Source organism: Denticeps clupeoides, chromosome 4 (genome assembly GCF_900700375.1).
Source record: "Denticeps clupeoides chromosome 4, fDenClu1.1, whole genome shotgun sequence".
Classification (NCBI taxonomy): Eukaryota; Metazoa; Chordata; class Actinopteri; order Clupeiformes; family Denticipitidae; genus Denticeps; species Denticeps clupeoides.
The window spans coordinates 3,144,459-3,163,719 of NC_041710.1; the positions used below are offsets into that span (position 1 = coordinate 3,144,459).

The following is a 19,261-nucleotide window of genomic DNA, read 5'->3' on the forward strand; positions in this document are numbered from 1 at the left end:
AGTTCATTCCACCACAGAGGGACCGAGACAGAGAAGAGTCTAGATGAGTGTCTTCCTTTTACCTTCAGAGATGGAGGCCAGCATCAGTATTTTGAACCTAATGCGTGCAGCTACTGGGACCCAGTGGAGGGAACGTAGCAGAGGGGTGGTGTGGAGAACTTGGGAAGGTTGAAGATCAGTTGTGCTGCTGCATTTTGTATTAGTTGTAGAGGTCGGATGGTACATTGAGGTAGACCTGCTAGAAGGGAGTTACAGTAACCAGTCGTGAGATTACTAGGGACTGAACCAGTAGTTGGGTGGCCTGTGTTGACAGATAAGGGCGGATTTGTCTGATATTATAGAGGAGCAGGAACATTTTTTTTGGCAGGACAGTGCAGTTGACACCCTAGTGCTGAAAAACACACACACAAAGATTTCATAAAATAAAAAAAAAAACGGCATCAATCCTGGTGCGTTTCAGTTCTTCTGTATTTAATTTTGACACAGTGTTATGGAACAGTATGAATGCATTCAGAACAAACAGCCGCACTTGCAATAAAATACACACTTTTTTTTTTTTTTTGCTTTTTTAAACCTGAACACTTCCAAATGCTGAGCAAGCTGGGCTGAGCAAGGACAGAAGCTCCCGGTTCGACCTGAATGCCACCTCAGCAGCAAGCCTGATTAAGACCTTTTTATTAAAAACCTACTGGACACGCGGACTGACGCAGAGCAGGCAGGAGGGAGGGCGCCACCACCTGGTTAAAATAATGGAGGCCGCATGCCTGCGTCTGACGCGGGGCGGGGGGGACGCAGTGTCTCACTTCAGGATTTTGTGGTAGGGGAAGAGTTTGAGCGCGGCAGTAAAAGTGTGTATGTCGGTGATGACGTTGGCTGAGGCCAGCGCCGGGGACGCCGGCAGGAAGGTCAGTTTGGACACCTCCCCGTACGAGGACGAGCTGCAAACCAGTTCCTCGCCCGGCTCTTCCTCGGCCCCACGGCGTCCCTCAGGGTCACTCTCCTCGGGTCCAAATCCAACCACCTGCAAGCAGGAAGGTCACTGATTTTATAGCAGCATTATACTTCATACGACTTCATTTCACACGAATGAGATCAAGTGTTGGATGCAGCATTTTCACACTGATGAGCATCAGTCCGATAAATAATGAAGTGTCAGTGGGAGGGGAAAAAAAAAAAAATAAAAATTGGTAAAAGTCCCAGACACAGTCAATTATTATCTCCACTATCACACAGTCCCCCTGTTTAGCACAGACGGTGTAAAATTCACCCTAGTTAGGCTGTCCTAGTTAGGGTACCGGGCCACTGTAGCACCAGTATACCACTATAACCACATATTTCAGCATCAGTCGTACAACGCCACCGTTCTTGTTTGTTTCCTCCGAGACACGGAATCAAGCGCACAGACCACCGGCAGACTCCAGTGAAGAGACCAGCAGATAAATCCTGGTTCCTGACAACTGGTAAATGAGGACTTGGCATAAAATGAACCAGAGGGTCACCACGGCCACCACCACCGTAACCACTACAGCTTCAGGGATCTTCAAATGGACCAGTAACATCATAATGTGCCAGGTGATGTCCACCATGGCACAGGACTAAAACCTACTCTGCACTGTCCAGGACATCCAAATATGGACAGATGCTCTATAGTACACTTTGGACATCTCCACCTCTACAACTGTAAGACTTTTTCTCTTAATGGACAAATCATCACCAGCCCTGCACTGACACCATTTGCAGGCTCACTCTACCCTGGAAGGACGTCCCTCTCTCTATCACTCCTTCCCAACGTTTCTTCCTTTCTTTTTTTCTCTGTCCTAGAGGTATTTTTCTGTGGTGATTTTCCTTGTGTGCAGAAGGGTTAAGTGTGGGGGGTGTCAACTGTAGGGCCTGTCAAAGCCCATTGAGACATACTGTATGTGGTTTTGGGCTAAATAAATGTTGTTGGTGTAAACTGCATTATGGTAAAAAATGTTTTGCGCCATACACTAAACATCCTGCGGAGGAACAAACAGAACAAAATGCTGTCACAGGGGTGTGCGGTTTACGTAGATGCTGGCACAAGGCGTACGTACGTGAACACTGAGCTTCCTGCTGCTGTCGCCACGGTGCTCCAGGAACCAGGACACCAGTTCCGACTTCGTCATGAGTTTCAGCGCCTCAATCTGCACGAGATTGGAGAAGAAAGGTCTGTCAAGACCACCGATGAGACTGGAGGATCCTTTCCCAGCTCCGCACCATCTACGCTACACCAATCTGTAGAAATTTAATTTGTATCTGGCTGGACGTGGGTCTTTTCGGTGTAAAGTGAAGTGATTGTCACATGTGATACACAGCAGCACAGCACACGATGCACACAGTGAAATTTGTCCTCTGCATTTAACCTATCACCCTGAGTGAGCAGTGGGCAGCCATGACAGGCGCCCGGGGAGCAGTGTGTGGGGACGGTGCTTTGCTCAGTGGCACCTCGGTGGCACCTTGGCGGATCGGGAATCGAACCGGCAACCTTCTGATTACAGGGCCGCTTCCTTAACCGCTAGGCCACCACTGCCCCGAGGACGGTGAACCGAGGACGCGGGGAACTTTGAGTAAAACCGCTACGTATGGGGTCAGTCCGGCTTCCCTCACACCACAGCGGCCGCGCTTCCCGCCTTCTACATTCTGGCTTTCAGCGGGGCTGTAAGCGAGGGAATTTCGCACAAAAAGAAATTAGTGGGTAACACACTCACCTATGAACCAGAAGACCCAGGTTCGAACCCCACTTACTACCATCGTGTCCCCAAGCAAGACACTTAACCCCGAGTGTCTCCAGGGGGGGACTGTCCCTGTAACTACTGGTTGTAAGGCGCTCTGGATAAGGGCGTCTGGTAAATGCCGTAAATGTAAATTAAGCTTCGCTTTTTATTAGAAATCGTATTGTGGTTCATTCACGTTGGTTTATGGCCGATTCCCGTGGGGTTGGACAGAGAGAGAGAGCGCCGGAGCTGCCGCTTACCTCTCGGTTGAGCCTGTCGAAGACGTACTGCTGGGTGACGACCTCCGCCCAGTTCCGGTCCACCTCCTCGCCCAAGTGCGTGTCCTCGCACTCCTTCAGCTTGACCAGAGCGGTCACCTGGGTTCTGAAGGCCTCGTCCGTCAGGGCGCTCATCTTCTCCCCGAAGCCAAGCAGGAACTCCTCGATCTTCGTCTCCACGAACTCCGTGCTGAGGGGCGGAGTGCGAGTTTTATAAGCGCCGCGACACACACACACACACACACACACACACACACACACACACACACACACAGTTAGGTGGCCAGCACCTGAGGCCAATTGAAAGGAACGGCGTGAGGAGAAACGTGGCCGAGAGAGTCTCTCCGATCCAATAAAGCGAACGCTTTAGATTAATGGAAAAAAAAAACACAGTGCCGATTAGCGACGTTTATTTCCTGCGGTGGAGCGTCGCTCACGGCAACCGAGTGCCCAATCACAGTCATTTCCATCAATTACAGTCATTACAGCAAACGGCGTTTCCACTCACTTGAACTTTGTCGCCTGCGTCTCCACGGTGACCGAGAAGCCCAGGACCCCCGAGGTGTTCCGGCAGGTGGGGTACACGTGGTATCTGGGGAGGGCAGAGCGACGCTTCAGTTAAGTGGCTCGCGGAAGCACGATTTGTTGCGACCGCAACTCACCCCAGAGTCTCTTTGGTCCTCAGGAAGTCAAAGCAAGGCTCCTCCATGTGCATCTGCGGTGAAGCAAGCACAGCTTGTTGTATTCCGGTGACAAGGGGCGGCTCGTTCAGTGCAGGAACAAACTTTTCTTATTAACAGTATAAACGTATGTGATATGAATTTGGCCAACGGCCTACTTGCAACTCGAGAGCACGGCAGGGTTTCTGTGGGTCCATAAAAAGTCGAGTTTCCAAAATCATATGGCCTTAAATATCCTTAAAATGGCTGGTTTTATCACTTGCATCATACAAATACCTGGTATTTTACTGGCCTTGTGGGTGTGACAACGTCCACGTTCAGTAAAATTGGCCAGATTTGGTACACGGTTATGCTATATGATGATGTGCCTGTGCTATGGACACGTTACCCTTTCAAAAACAGTTACATTTAAATTTACTTATTAAATTTATTTATATTTTTATATATATATATATATATATATATATATATATATATATATATATATATATATATATATATATATAAATAAAAAGAGAGAGAGAGAGAGAGAGAGAGAGAGAGAGAGAGAGTTTTTGTGTCTATGATTCAATTTACATCACAATATGAATTCTATGCCATATCGCACAGCCGTGTGTTCAGGTATTCTGAACCTAATAATGAAAAATTATTTCATTATTTCAAAACATTTACATTGCAGAAACTGCTATGTTAATTTAATACAGTCTGTAGTGTATTTAAAAAAAAAAAAAAAAAAAAAAATTCAAATTTCTCATGCTCTATAGCAGTCAAACAACTCCAGGACCAGGTTTGGGAAACACTGTTCTACATGATGCTTTCAAACCTGTCAGTGAGACGGGAGTTAAGGCCTCACATGGACATCTGAACCAGGCGCTTTTCTGGCGTTCACCGAGTCTTGGCATCGATTCCACCCCACTAACGGCACTACTTTATAACTAGAACCAAGCAACGGTTTATGATGTAATCGACTGTGTTCTGCGCCGCATCGCCGTTTCAGCGCCGTGGCCGTTCTCTCGCTGCGCCGCATCATCTCGGCTTATTCCCCGCGTCCCCTCCGAGATCCGGAGAGACGTTAGGACGCGGAGTGCCTCTCGCCGACGCGTACTCACCACCAGCAGCTCCATCAGCGTGTGCTCCCGCAGGTTCTTGGGCCCGGACTGGAAAGGAGGAGGGAAGGGGGTGGGGGACAGCATGAGGCAGGGACAAAGATTTCCAGCTGCCACTTGGACATTTTAAGGGTCTGGAGACACGGCTTTATTGTTCACCGCAGTGGCCGGGTACCTGGTAGTACACGGTGACCTCCGAGTTGGCGTCTCCTTTGTTGAGAGACTTGACCTTGCAGAGGTGGTGCTGCTGAGGCAGCTCTACCACCCTGAAGAGAACAGGGACCTCTGCTGACAGCTTCTGGAACTGCAATTTTCTACATAAGGAAACAAAAGTGACCAAAGGGCATCAGGAGTCCCGTCCAGGCATGTGACGTACGGACCGCAGCTGTCAATCATGCCTACAGGCCCTCCCCTTTTAAAACAGTGTTTATTTTCATCATTAAAGGTCATAATTGCACACCAACAAAAAGGTGTTGATGGGTAGTTAGTTCAGATATGACATTAGCTTCAAAGGAACGTAAGGAGTCTTACTCTGTGACGTACTGAAGGAACTCCACAGACTCCTAAACAGAGAAATCAAACATCTGTAACTATACAGAAATTTATTTGGCCACAATTTGAAATGAAACTGACTGGACGCTGACAAACCCTGGCGCTGAAGTTGCCCTGAACCAGGCCTTCAGCATACAGCTCCGACTTAAAACTGCCCACAAAGTCCATGAGGTCGGACATGGCGAGACCGTCGACCACAGCCTGGTACTTCTGCATCACAGACCAGCGGGCGTGCTCCAGAATCAGCAGTCTCACGTCCCTGAGGGAGTCGAATTAAAAAAGCCACTTCGTGAAGGCAACGAAAATCCCACACAGCAAGGGACAGCGGTGGAATCGGCACACCGACGTACTTGCCCAGCTTCTCCGGCTTTATCAGGACGTTGAAGTACGTCTTCTTCAGCTGCTCAGCAAACATGGCAAAGACGTCCGGCGTGGCGCTGAAGTCAGCCAGGTGGTCCACGATGAGGTTGAACAGCAACTGCGCAGAGAGCAGACGCAGAGGTGGACCTTCCAGGCTTGGTGGAATCATGCTTGGATTTTGATACAAATGTGAAGTTTATTGCAGCGCGTTCTATTTTACACAGATGTCAGCATTGCTGCTGTGTCGCTGTGTGTGTGTGTGTGTTGTACTGGATCTGTGTACGTTTGTGTTCGCTGGTATCTCACAGGCAGCTTGTGGTTGAAGCCCTTGACCTTGATGACAAGGCCGTGCTCCGCGGCTACCAGCTTGTACTCCAGCTGGGCCACGTCTGCCTCGTACGCCGGCTCAGCCAAGTTGTGCGTCAGGATGTTCACGAACATGTCAAAGAGCACCAGGCTGGGAGAGGGGCAGAGAGAGAGAGAGAGAGAGAGAGAGAGAGAGAGAGAGAGAAAGAGGGGTGTGAGCGAGTTCAGAGAGAGCGAGAAAGAGGGGTGTGAGCGAGTTCAGAGAGAGCGAGAAAGAGGGGTGTGAGCGAGTTCAGAGAGAGAGAGGGGTAGAGCGAGTTCAGGGAGAGAGAGGGGTAGAGCGAGTTCAGGGAGAGCAGAGGGCAGAGAGAGCGAGACAGCGAGGGCCAGCGAGGGCCAGAGAGAGCGAGACAGCGAGGGCCAGAGAGAGCGAGACAGCGAGGGCCAGAGAGAGCGAGACAGCGAGGGCCAGAGACAGCGAGGGCCAGAGAGAGCGAGGGCCAGAGACAGCGAGGGCCAGAGACAGCGAGGGCCAGAGACAGCGAGGGCCAGAGACAGCGAGGGCCAGAGACAGCGAGGGCCAGAGACAGCGAGGGCCAGAGACAGCGAGGGCCAGAGACAGCGAGGGCCAGAGACAGCGAGGGCCAGAGAGAGCGAGGGCCAGAGAGAGCGAGGGCCAGAGAGAGCGAGGGCCAGAGAGAGCGAGGGCCAGAGAGAGCGAGGGCCAGAGAGAGCGAGGGCCAGAGAGAGCGAGGGCCAGAGAGAGCGAGACAGCGAGGGCCAGGGAGAGCGAGACAGCGAGGGCCAGGGAGAGCGAGAGATTTGTTGCTCTGATTTGTTCCCTGTTTTCCGACTCGTGGTACAGAAAGCACGTTTAAAGATCACGTCGTAATTTTCGTCCAGCCACCAGTTCACCCATCACAAGTATCTAATGAAATCGAATTCATGCCGCGACTATAATAATGCGATTAAACCAGAGGAAATAGTTTTAGGTCCACAAAAACCAAGGAACATTTTACTTTATAAAATCATATTTAGTCTCGTTTTTATTAGTCCACAATATTAAACTAAATACATAAATTTCGTTACGGTTATAGTCACATAGCAGCATTTACGTTGTGCCTTTCCACCATCGATCGGTATCAATCTGTTTGGCCAAGACTACAGGCCCACGCCCCATTTCTGATTGGCTTACTGGCTAGTAGGCCTTTTGCTAGAGTCAGATCAGTGGGCGAATTTGATTTTTATTTTGTTAATTTTCTAACGGCCGCGGCCTTAAACCGAAGGTCCGGCGTGGCGCCTGCATGCTGTCAGCTCTGGGTGAAGATGACGTTACGAGACAATCCTACTGGAAAATGCACACAGAGCAGTAAGCTGGCTTACTTTTTAGCAGACTTCTGGATGACTGGGGAGATGAGGTGAAGCCTGATGTACGCTGGACGGGACAGACAGGGGGAATAAAAAGCTGTTAAATGCGTGGTGGTCCGCTTCTTCAACACTGACATTTCTTTTTACATTTCTGACATTTATCAGACGCCTGTTTCCAGAGGGTCAGTAGTTACAGGGACAGTCGTCCCCCCCCCGGCGACACTCAGGGTTAAGTGTCTTGCTCTGGGACACGATGGTAGTAAGTGGGGTTCGAACCTGGGACTTCTGGTTCAGAGGTGAGTAGCTGGTACCACCCCACATGACTGGGTGTCTATTGTAACAAGTGGCTTATAGAGGCAGGAAGGAGAACGATTGTGTCCGTATGCGGCTCATCAGTCACATTGTCACATAATGTAGAATGTCTGTGAAATGTTTTATTGTTGTAAAAATTCATTTAATATCCAGCCCTAAAGAAGATTTAAGACTTGGTCTGATCCTTGACAGGTAACATACAAAATAAATAAATAAATAAACAAAAACGTGCATTTAAGCTATTTAATTCTGAACCAGTTGTAGACTCACCCTTTGGTATCTTAAACTTGTTGTCCTTCTTGTACCAGAGACATCCTCTCTCGCTGTTGGCGACTCGAACCGGGTACTCTGTGTCGGGACAGTCTGATGTTTTGAGGCCGAAATCCGTCGCTGCGGAAGGAGCACAAGCACACGAACTCAACCAAGACCGAAGGATAAATCAGCATGTGGAGTCCATGCGCCCCTCCACATCTTCTCTTTTACCGTACATGCCATTACCAAAAAAACAACCCAACAACAACAACTAATGCTGTAACCACTGGCTTTGCCCGAGTGGGGTGAATGAACGATGCTACACACGCACCAATAAACTTGTTCTCAGCAGGAAGATGCAGATCTGGGTTCAGCTCAAAATCTCCAGTCCAACGTTCCCTCCACTCCTGCTGAATGTCTGCACGGGGGGGACAGGAGACACCAATAAAGACACAGGTTGAGAGACACACACACACATTTCAAACGTCTATATTCCCGAGCCACTTACCTTCAATACTGTACTCTGTGCCAAACCACTTTTCCCTCATTGGACAGATGCCCTTGTGCTCGGGGGACAGCAGCAGGAGGTTGGCCCTATCAGGCGTCAGCAGGGCCAGGGCAGAAGAGATTACCTGACACCGGGGGACACATTTTCATACATGAAACGAGGCTGATGCCGGGCTGATGCCGTTGAGCGGCGAGGCTGTACCTGGGGGTTGTATTCAAACATGAGCTGGTCTCCTGTAAGGAAGTCTTCTTTGGGGAACAGCTGCATGTTCTCGCAGATGTCCTCTACATACTCTATGGGGTCTGTCTGCAAAGGAATCAAACCTTTTTTTTTTTAATTGGAAGGTATCATATCTTGAACTGAAGTCATTAGATTTTTACATTTACCAGACGTCCTTATCCAGAGCAACTTACAACCAGTAGTTACAGGGACAGTCTTCCCCTGGAGACACTCAGGGTTAAGTGTCTTGCTCAGGGACACGATGGTAGTAAGTGGGGTTTGAACCTGGGTCTTCTGGTTCATAGGCGAGTGTGTTACCCACCAGGCCACTACCACCCAAGTCAGTGCAGCCACTCACCTGCTCCTGATAGTGGAATTCGTTTGCCTCGATCTTCTGAATCTCTTCGTATATTCTGGAAAGTGAACGGACACAATTTCACATTTGGGAGCAGTAATCCGCGCAGCTCCCGTTTCTGAAGCCATGACCTGCCGCCTACCTCTGCTGCGGCCCGAGCGTCTGGAGCATCTTCATGTACTGGAACACCAGGTGGGTCACCTGAAAAACCGGCAGGTCGTTACATTTACATTTACAGCATTTACCAGACGCCCTTATCCAGAGCGACTTACAATCAGTATTACAGGGACAGTCCCCCCTGGAGCAACTTAGGGTAAAGTGTCTTGCTCCGGTACACAATGTTGGTAAGTGGGATTTGAACCTGGGTCTTCTGGTTCATAGGCGAGTGTGTTACCCGCTAGGCTACTACCACCCCTTTTTTTTTTTAATTGGAAGGTAAACCGCCTAGTGTGAGTACACCCTTATACAAAATGACCGGAGCAGGCCCAGGAGTCCGGTAAAAACAAGTGCCAAAAACGGACGGGCCACGAAATATTGTTCCATACGGCCCGATGCGTTAGGGTGTACTCACGGTCTAGGCACGGTTGCCGTGAACCGGGCCCGAGTACGATTGTCCCTCCCTCCCCACTCCCCCTCTGGCCTGCCGGAGCATTACTTCATTATGGGTGGGCGGGGTTTCAGGATAAACAGGAAGAGCGGCGCTCTCGCTGATCGCATTCGGTTGGCTAGATGGTTTGATGCCGATGATCTTTTTCATCTGCAGAGCTGCCAGATTTACGGAGTGCGTCCCGCACCTTTAAATACTGTGCCCGCAGTTTTTAACCTTGTCTCGGCACTGCTCGGTGGTTCTTTGGAATAATCCCGTATTTTGCGACACATTTCAGAGTTTATATGCGATTTGTCCAGCTGTTGTTGTTATGCTCTCATCTGCCCAAATTTCCGACAAACATTGCACCTCTGCAGTAGACCAAAGCGACCCTTTCCCCGCCATGTTGGTTTTGGAACGTCGCAAAAACGTGACATCACGCATTCTGTTCCATGCTTCAGCGCGGTTAGCGCTCACACTACGTGCGAACCGCGCCCGGGCGCACCTCTTCCAACCGGGCCAGGGCCGGCTAAACGAACCGCGCCCGGGCACGGCTCGGAGCACTCGCACTAGGTCAAACGAACCGCGCTTTGGTGGTCAAACGCACTCGGGCACGGTTCAAACCGCCTAGTGTGAGTACACCCTTATTCTGATTGTCGATCTGTGTATCAATAACTATGGCAGAAAATGACAATATATATATATATATATATTAAAAAAAAAAAAAAAGTCATTTATTATTTGATTAAGCCCAGTCCAACAAGAAAAAATGATCGGTTGACATGTCCTCTTTTACGATCACATGGGAGAGCGTGCAGGGAAAAGGTCGACTTGGACTGGCAGTTTTTGCACGAATATCTGCCACGTGTGATCGAGCAAACATGCCCAAAGCTGACTATTGTGATCGGCCTGAATTCCATCACGATCACTGATTGTGTAGACCTACTTAAAACGAAGCGAGGGTGAGAGCGAACCCCCAATCCCCGTTTCAGAGATGAGTCTGAACACGGCCTCTCGTTCAAGGTTTTTCTGGGCGGCACTAACCTGCTCTCGCCTGCCTGGACCAGAGTCCCGGTAAATCCCATTAGACGCATACGCATGGCCTCTAGGAGAGCGCAGGGTGGGCAGTGCATTACTGTAATGAGGTTACGCGTGACCTGTACAACATCACCATGGGATACAGTCCTCTGACTGGTGCTCGTCTCACAGCGTTTGCTCCGATAAAACGGTTTGCTCACCTGGTAGAAGTTCTGGAAGCCCTCATCCGTCAGGGTGATGGAGATGCTAAAAATGGAGTAGGTGGTGTTCTGGTCAAAGCCCGTTTCACTGTTGCCACCAAAGAGAGCCAGAGCCCAGCATCTGGAGGAGGGGGGGGGGGGGGGGGGGGGGTTTGTCGCCGGTATGCACCATCACATGCTCCAGAAACATTGCAACACATTTGGTCATCGTAACTGCAGAAAAATGACTGTCCTACTTTACAGTTTTAGAACGCCGTTCATAAACGGTGTAAATTCGCCAGACCTACTCAATATTAGGCGGTCATTGCGCTACGGCTGACTGGGGTGTTTTTTTTTAAGGGCACGTCACCACACTCACTTCCTCCTCAGCAGGGAGAGGATGCTGCCAGTTCCTTCATGGCCAATTAGCCAGGAGATGTAATGAAGCGGCTTCACCCTAAAACCAGGAAAGGAGAGGTCAGTGCTGATGTTTAACAACTGGGAGTCACGTTTTACGGTCCAGATAAGCGCAATATTTAAACAGCAGGGGGGTAACAATGCACTCCTGCTCAACCATTCCATTTTACAACAATTAGTAAGTTCATGGTATGGTTGGAGCTGGGAATTAAAATGTTGTACATCAAATATCATTTGTTTCGCTTTGATCAAAACTGCATTTTTTAGCAAAAATTTAAATATTTTAATAGTTTCAAAAAGTCTAAAAACTAGAAAGAAAAAAAAAAAAGCAACATGACTTTATAAGACGAAAAAAAAATGATTTAATTTTGTGTAACAGTCAGGCTGCACGTGTTTTTTTGTTTGTAGTGCTATATTGCATGTTCTTTAAACCTAAAAAAGAAAAAAAAAAATTTAATTTTGTGTAACAGTCAGGCTGCACGTGTTTTTTGTAGTGCTATTTTGCATGTTCTTTATACCTAAAAAAGAAAAAAAATATTTAATTTTGTGTAACAGTCAGGCTGCACATGTTTTTTTGTTTGTAGTGCTATATTGCATGTTCTTTAAACCTAAAAAAAGAAAAAAAAGATTTAATTTTGTGTAACAGTCAGGCTGCACGTGTTTTTTGTAGTGCTATATTGCATGTTCTTTAAACCTAAAAAAGATTTAATTTTGTGTAACAGTCAGGCTACACGTGTTTTTTGTAGTGCTATATTGCATGTTCTTTAAACCTAAAAAAGAAAAAAAAGATTTAATTTTGTGTAACAGTCAGGCTGCACGTGTTTTTTGTAGTGCTATATTGCATGTTCTTTAAACCTAAAAAAGATTTAATTTTGTGTAACAGTCAGGCTGCACGTGTTTTTTTGTAGTGCTATATTGCATGTTCTTTAAACCTAAAAAAAGAAAAAAAGATTTAATTTTGTATAACAGTCAGGCTACACGTGTTTTTTTGTTTGTAGTGCTATATTGCATGTTCTTTAAACCTAAAAAAGAAAAAAAGATTTAATTTTGTATAACAGTCAGGCTACACGTGTTTTTTTGTAGTGCTATATTGCATGTTCTTTAAACCTAAAAAAGATTTAATTTTGTGTAACAGTCAGGCTACACGTGTTTTTTGTAGTGCTATATTGCATGTTCTTTAAACCTAAAAAAGATTTAATTTTGTGTAACAGTCAGGCTACACGTGTTTTTTGTAGTGCTATATTGCATGTTCTTTAAACCTAAAAAAAGAAAAAAAGATTTAATTTTGTATAACAGTCAGGCTACACGTGTTTTTTGTAGTGCTATATTGCATGTTCTTTAAACCTAAAAAAGAAAAAAAGATTTAATTTTGTGTAACAGTCAGGCTGCACGTGTTTTTTTGTAGTGCTATATTGCATGTTCTTTAAACCTAAAAAAAGAAAAAAGATTTAATTTTGTATAACAGTCAGGCTGCACGTGTTTTTTTGTAGTGCTATATTGCATGTTCTTTAAACCTAAAAAAAGAAAAAAAGATTTAATTTTGTGTAACAGTCAGGCTACACGTGTTTTTTTGTAGTGCTATATTGCATGTTCTTTAAACCTAAAAAAGATTTAATTTTGTGTAACAGTCAGGCTGCACGTGTTTTTTTGTAGTGCTATATTGCATGTTCTTTAAACCTAAAAAAAGAAAAAGAAAAAAAGATCCTTTATGATATTATACAGGCCGGACTCACAGCACACACATCATTATTTCTCCCCGCGTGCTCCTGCACGCTCGTCTTATCACAGCGTGGTTGGCACAGTTACTGAGATCATTAGTTACAGCCAGCGACGGGAAATGTTTGGTTTCGCGAGCCCCCCGACTGAGTGCCAACGTCCTGGATTTAGACCCAAGTCGGCCCACCACCCGCCACCCGCACCAGCTCATGCCAGCCCGGTTTCGTGTTGCGTAGCTGCGTACTGATGCTTCTCACGCACTCACCTGTAGTGCTTCTCCTGCGGGGGCAGCGCCCAGGTGATGGTGAGAGCGTGAACCTTTCTAACAGGCACCACTAAAACACACACACACACACAAATTACCCGGAGATGAGGTGTCGAGCAAAACGTCATCATTAAGCAGGATTCTTACACCAAAATATTACCTCTGTACAGCTTGTTAAAAGCTGGCGTGTCGAAGGGATCCAGCAGGTCGGAGAAGTCGGGTTTCGGCAGCCCACTGACGGTTTAAAAAGTGCCGGTGTGAAGAGCAGAAGACGGCGGGGACGGTTGTGTGCGGTAATACCTACTTGTTTGGGATCTTGCTGAAGATCTCTCTCACCCATTCTTCTAAATTGTCCAGACTCTCTGTACAGACGAGAACAAAATAATATTATTGAAAAAGGCAAATTATTGTTATGTATTATTTATGTAAATTTGGCGACCGGGAGAGATTTAGATTATACCGGCCCACCACAGAAGAATGACGCATGACCTGCGCAAAACCATGCCCACTTGCAGCATGAACCATTAGTAAAATATCATTAAAAATGACTAGTAATCCTTAAAAAATTGAGTTTCATGCACAACGGTTAGGTTTAGGCCGTACTCAAATGCACGCAGGCGTGGAACCGATAGGGCGAGTGCATGGAAATGACCAGGGACTGTCCTAGTTCCTCTGGTGCCTTGCGCAAAAAAAAGTCATTATGATTATAAAAACCACAAAATAAAATCTTGGAATCCTGGAGGGACCACATGATAAAATATGAACAAGCATAGTGTTATGTAAGTATTTTCTGACAATCGTTTTTATTTAAATCCTTCCCATCATACAAATACCCGGTATTTAACTGGTCTTATGGGTGTGACAGAAAGTCCACTTTCAGTAGAACCGGCCACATATTATGCTACATGTTGACATATCTGGTTTATTGTACAACTACCTGCTCCAGTGCCTTGGACACTTTAAAAAGTTACTTGTCGAATTATATACCGCAATGTATACTGTCTATGGTTTCATTTGTGTCGCGCAATGAATTTTATGCCATAATCGCCCAGCCCTAATTAAAAGCCTGTCCCAATTAGCAGCACAGGCAATGCTGCCTCATTGTATGCTAAACGTACACACTCACGAGTTCTGCGTTTCACCTGCTGGACGTGTCCTCCTTTCACCGAAGACACCACATCATCCCGGCTACACATGCAACATCTAGTGGATTTATGTCTACTGGATTCGTTTTTTGCATTTACTTCGGGAATCATGTCGAACTCGGGCATCATTAAATCCCTAGTAATTATGAATATGGTGGTAGTGGCCTAGTGGGTAACACACTCTCCTATGAACCAGAAGACCCAGGTTCAAATCCCACTTACTACCATCGTGTCCCTGAGCAAGACACTTAACCCTGAGTGTCTCCAGGGGGGGACTGTCCCTGTAACTACTGATTGTAAGTCGGTCAGGATAAGGGCGTCTGGTAAATGCAATAAATGTAAATATACAACCACAAAAATATGACAAATTTGGTCCCACATGAAACCTACAGGACAGGGACAAATATACTTTTTGTGATGTTGGGACATTTTCTGGGCAACTTCATGAGACATGCAGGCGGCCTCACAGCTCATACAAACAGCAAAATGATAATCCTAATCCTAAAAAAAAAAAAAAAAAAGGACCTAGCGAGAGCAGAAAAGTGTGAGGTCCATTATGAATCCAGGAAAAACCTCAGCGAACTTGCCTTTGGACTGGACCGCCAAGGTCATGTAGTGTGCGGAGTAATGGGTCCTCCAGAACTCGCGCAAGCGGGCGTAAACGTTGATGGCGTTTCTCTTGGGTTCGTGCTTCAGTGTCTCTGCATTCCCTACCGAGGAAAACAAAATCGTTCGTGACAAAAGTTGCAGCAGATGCAACGCTTCCGCTCCCGAATCTCCGTGCACGTTCTCACCCCAGCAGAACTTGCCCATGGGATGGTCGAGTCTCGCCAGGCTCCCGAACAGCATCTCTTTACGGTGGGAGTCGGACGGCTTAGCCAGCTGGTACTCTTCATCCGAGGAGAAAACAGCGCAATTAAAAACGCGCTCCGAGACACGGAGGAGGCGTCCTGGGGTTTCCGAGCGCTTCTCCTTACCGCTGTCAACCGCCTCCACCTCCCTGTCGACGGCGTCTTTGATCATCAGAGGACAGATGAAGAACTGCGCCCATCTGGGAACGAGAGAAGACGCATTGAGCCGGGCCGGCCGGGCCTAAACGATTCGCGGTGGGATTAGAGGCGGTTTGGACCCATGCCCGGCGTCAGACGGATCAGTCACCTGTCCAGAGCCTCTTTGAAGTGCTTCCTCTGCACGTCGAACTGAAAAATGGTCCTCTCGCAGTCCGTCGAGGCGTTGTCGCTGCCCCCGTGCTTTTTCAGGAAGGCGTCGAAGCCGTTTTCAGACGGATACTTCTCGCTGCCCATAAACACCACTGTATATTTAAAAAATAATAATGATATAAAGTTATTAACGATGGTCCTGGAACGATGGTATCAGGTCTCATGGCCACTGAAGGGAGGGAGGGAGGGAGGGAGGGAGGGAGGGAGGAGCAGTGAGAGCCGTTTCAGATTTGACGAGAAAGCGCTAAAAGGAGGAACCCTGGCAAGAAACGTACTGTGTTCGAGAAAATGGGCCAGGCCAGGCAAGTCGCCGGGGTCGCTGAAGCTGCCCACGCCGACGCAGAGAGCAGCTGCGGACTGAAGGAGGAGAAGAGAAAAAAGAACAAAAAAAAAAAACTTTACTTTACTTTACTTGGCAGACACTTTTACCCAAAGCGACTTACAAGAGGACGAAACCAGCAATTCTCGTTCGGTTTCTATAGATCTTGAGTTTACAAACTAAGAGCCCTGATAAGGTCCAACTTGTCAAGAATAGAACATGCTCGGAAATTGTTAAGTGCTGGATGAATTTTTGTGTGTGTGTGTGTGTGTGTGTGTGTAAAAGTGTTAGATTCGTCTGAAATACTTTTTGAACAAGTGTGTTTTCAGCTGCTTCTTAAAGGTGGTGGTGGTCTCGGCTAGTCGAATGGAGCCAGACAAGTTGTCCCACCAGCCAGGGACAACAAAGGAGAACAGAGTATCAGTCAAGTTCCGGTGAACTGCGGTCATCTGTCTACACTAGCCATTCATTAAAGCCAACCAGACGGAAAATATTAAATAATACGGATGAAAGGTGGTTGGCTGAAATTCGGTTGAGCTCATCACCTTCACAGATCATCGTGTTGGAGAAGCTGTGGATGTTTTATTGACGAGATCGACTATCATAAGGCCTAATTAAATATGCGGCTGATGTCGTGACTCTTGAACATTAGTTTGTGGACATACGGCCTACATTACCTGCTTCTCTGAGCACGCTTTTTTCTTCCTTGCATCGTGGTCTTCGTCCAACTCTTCAAAATCACTGTCCTGCTCTTCCTCTCCCTCCTCAGTTTCTTCGTCGGTGCCCTCCCCTGAGTCGCCCTCCTCCTCCTCCTCCTCCTCTTCATCTCCACTCCCCTCTTCTTCTTCTTCTTCCTCCTCCTCCTCGTCGTCCTCGAGGGCAGGGCTGCCGCTGAAGTCCGATATCAGAAGAGCCTTCAGGCCATTACTCAGCTCAATGTACCTGTGTGCACAGAAGAAAAAATAAAGAGAATGTTTGAAAGTGTTTGGTTAAGTAAGCGTTCCTCCTAAAATTTGAACCAGAAGACCCAGGTTCAACTCCCACTTACTGCCATCCTGTCCCTGAGCAAGACACTTAACCCTGAGTGTCTCCAGGGGGAGGGGGACGGTCTCTGTAACTACTAAGTGGCTGTAAATGTAGATTTTCATCCAAAACACTGATACAACAAAGTCAAGTAGTTGCAGAAGCGTCTGCCGAGATCTCGTTACCAGCGACGGAAACTCGAGCCGCAGCTGCAACACTTGAGCTCGAATTCCAGCCCGGTCGGGCGAGCTCACCTGTACTGCTTGGGGTCGCTCGGGGACTTGGCGATCCGAGCGTCCCCGGCGCGGTCCCCGGCGCGGTCCTCGCCGCCCCCGTCCCCGGGCGGCTCCCCATGCGGCCTCGGCTCGGCGTGCTCGCCGGCCGCGCACTTGGACTTGTTGCTCAGGGGCATTCCCACCGTGCGACCGGGCCGGAATACGGAGCGGGTCACCTTCAACAGGGCGGTCCCGGTCACTGGGAGAAGGGGAGAGAAAAGACCGCACACGCTAGAATGAGCAGGTCCGGCCGTCTATTCAATCTGCCTGGGAAGCTATTCAACCGCCGCCTTTGTGGCGAAAACAATGAGCCCGTAAATAAATCCTGGCCGGGGAGGGGGCAACACAATCTCGTCCAGCCAGCAGAAACCGAGCCCCCTCATTCTGTACACATAATGTCTCGTTTAACCGGCAGCAAACAAATCGTTTTCGAGCGACCGCCGAGCGGCCATTTTGGCTCCAACCAACCCAGTTTCCGCCAACGACAGCTGCTAACTGCAGCACCGGGCGGCCCGACACAAATAAACGTAATTAAGGCCGTGCAGTGACACGAAAACATGCGGTTTAGGAAATAATTGCGCTTCTGAAAGTGAAAAAAGTTCCATCGCCCCGACGGAAGTGTCATACCCAGCTCACTTCTGGCCGTCGGCTGCGCCTGACTTCCCTGAGCCGGCTGGTAGGCCGGGCCTCGGCAACAAGGAGCGCTCTGGTTGGTCGTCGGTGCGCAGGGGTGGAATGCCGAGCTCGCTGATTGGCGTGAACGAGTTCCGTCGCGTCCAGCCTCGCTAATACGGCGAGAGGGACGCGATTGTCGTTGTGCGCACAACGAAACGTGTCCTGTGCAGTGTGTTGGGACGGTACCTCGCTAGGATTAGAGACATCGTACATTTTCCATGCAAATATGCACAAAGGTTATCTACACCTTTTATATTCCCGGTTTTATAAGTTCTTTTTGTGTTTTTTTTTCTTTTGCATTTTTATGCACTGTTAGATTGTAAGAAGTAGTTAATGTATTCGAACCAGTATTTCATGCTTAATTTTTACATCTTAAATCAGGACTACTTTTCCCACAATGCATATCTGAACAGGTTAACGACACAACGACACAACGACTGTGCTGAATTTTAACATTTTTGCATTAATGCATTCCTCTCTGCATTCATTAAGATCTTGGGCCTAAGTGTTGCAGATTTTTAATCGAGTTGTATGTATAAAAATATATGCAAATTTCACATTTTCTACTCTAGTTCTCTATAATCCAGCACCCCAGCGACACAATCACGAAATCATTAATCTGACATGGAAATCTAGTTTTGAATCAGTGAATCAAATGGCTAGAAGCAGATTCACTACCACTGTTAACTGGCAGCAGAATCATTCAGTCTAGAACAAAAGATCAGCCCACCTCATGAATCTTACTGTTGAATGCTGATGCTAATATTCTAATTATGCACAAATTATGTTTACATTAAAAGAATATTTTGAGGCCATGTTGTAGTTTCTCAAAGGCATTGCCCAGTGTGTTCTCTCAGCAGAGGACATTCTCTCAGAAATGTGCAAATGTTAAGCAGATGCATGACAAGCAGGAGGGACACGTGCGCGGTGGCGTGCACTTCTTTCAAAAGCCACAAGGTGACAGACAAGCCATTGTGCTCCTGAGCCTGGTGGCTTCTGCGGCACAGGGGACCTGCTCGGTTTGCGGCACTTCGCCCAAGTTCACTTTGCCCTGGCGCATAATTACATGCAAATATCAAAATTTAAATGTAAACCGCAAGCATAAAGGTTAGTGCTCGGCATCTACAACTTTTAACTCTCGCCTTCTGAGAAGGTCGAGAGAACCTGAGAGGTCTCGGCGTCCCCGGGACTCCATAATGTTCTTCTCAGCGGGTGCACAGGCACGTAGGCGCTACACACAGCTTGAGCACGGCAGCATGTCCTTAAAAGAATTTTTTTCCTGCCATATTTACTGTATTTACTTCTGCACTACCCCGCTACGCCATGCCAAGATGTGGCCTTGTTTAAAGAAATCAGCACTTATTACAATTCC

At 47.6% G+C, this 19,261-nt stretch overlaps 1 protein-coding gene across 1 annotated transcript; it reads right to left on the reverse strand.

Moving 5' to 3' along the window:
• Positions 1-450: 450 nt before the first annotated feature.
• On the reverse strand, positions 451-17,902 carry nrd1a (nardilysin a (N-arginine dibasic convertase)). The gene is made up of 31 exons (XM_028976185.1): positions 17,842-17,902; positions 17,194-17,413; positions 16,594-16,858; positions 15,873-15,954; positions 15,536-15,689; positions 15,355-15,428; positions 15,172-15,267; positions 14,965-15,087; positions 13,537-13,594; positions 13,393-13,466; positions 13,233-13,302; positions 11,214-11,291; positions 10,856-10,976; positions 9,174-9,232; positions 9,035-9,089; positions 8,659-8,763; positions 8,458-8,581; positions 8,281-8,367; positions 7,968-8,087; positions 7,401-7,452; positions 6,018-6,168; positions 5,702-5,829; positions 5,448-5,610; positions 5,331-5,362; positions 4,975-5,113; positions 4,803-4,850; positions 3,676-3,728; positions 3,522-3,605; positions 2,996-3,203; positions 2,076-2,165; positions 451-1,021 (listed from the first exon to the last, which is right to left on the reverse strand). The coding sequence occupies exons 2-31, from the start codon at positions 17,349-17,351 to the stop codon at positions 800-802; spliced, it is 3,273 nt and encodes a 1,090-aa protein (XP_028832018.1). The 5' UTR covers positions 17,352-17,413; positions 17,842-17,902; the 3' UTR covers positions 451-799.
• Positions 17,903-19,261: the final 1,359 nt, after the last annotated feature.

Coding starts and splice junctions, on each gene's coding strand:
- nrd1a (XM_028976185.1), bottom strand. CDS start 17,351: ATGCCCCTGAGCAACAAGTCCAAGTGCGCGGCCGGCGAGCACGCCGAG. Junction 9,233..10,855: donor GCTTCCAGAACTTCTACCAG/GTGAGCAAACCG, acceptor CCGGTTTTTCAG/GTGACCCACCTGGTGTTCCA. Junction 5,830..6,017: donor GCTTCAACCACAAGCTGCCT/GTGAGATACCAG, acceptor CTCTCTGCGCAG/TTGCTGTTCAACCTCATCGT.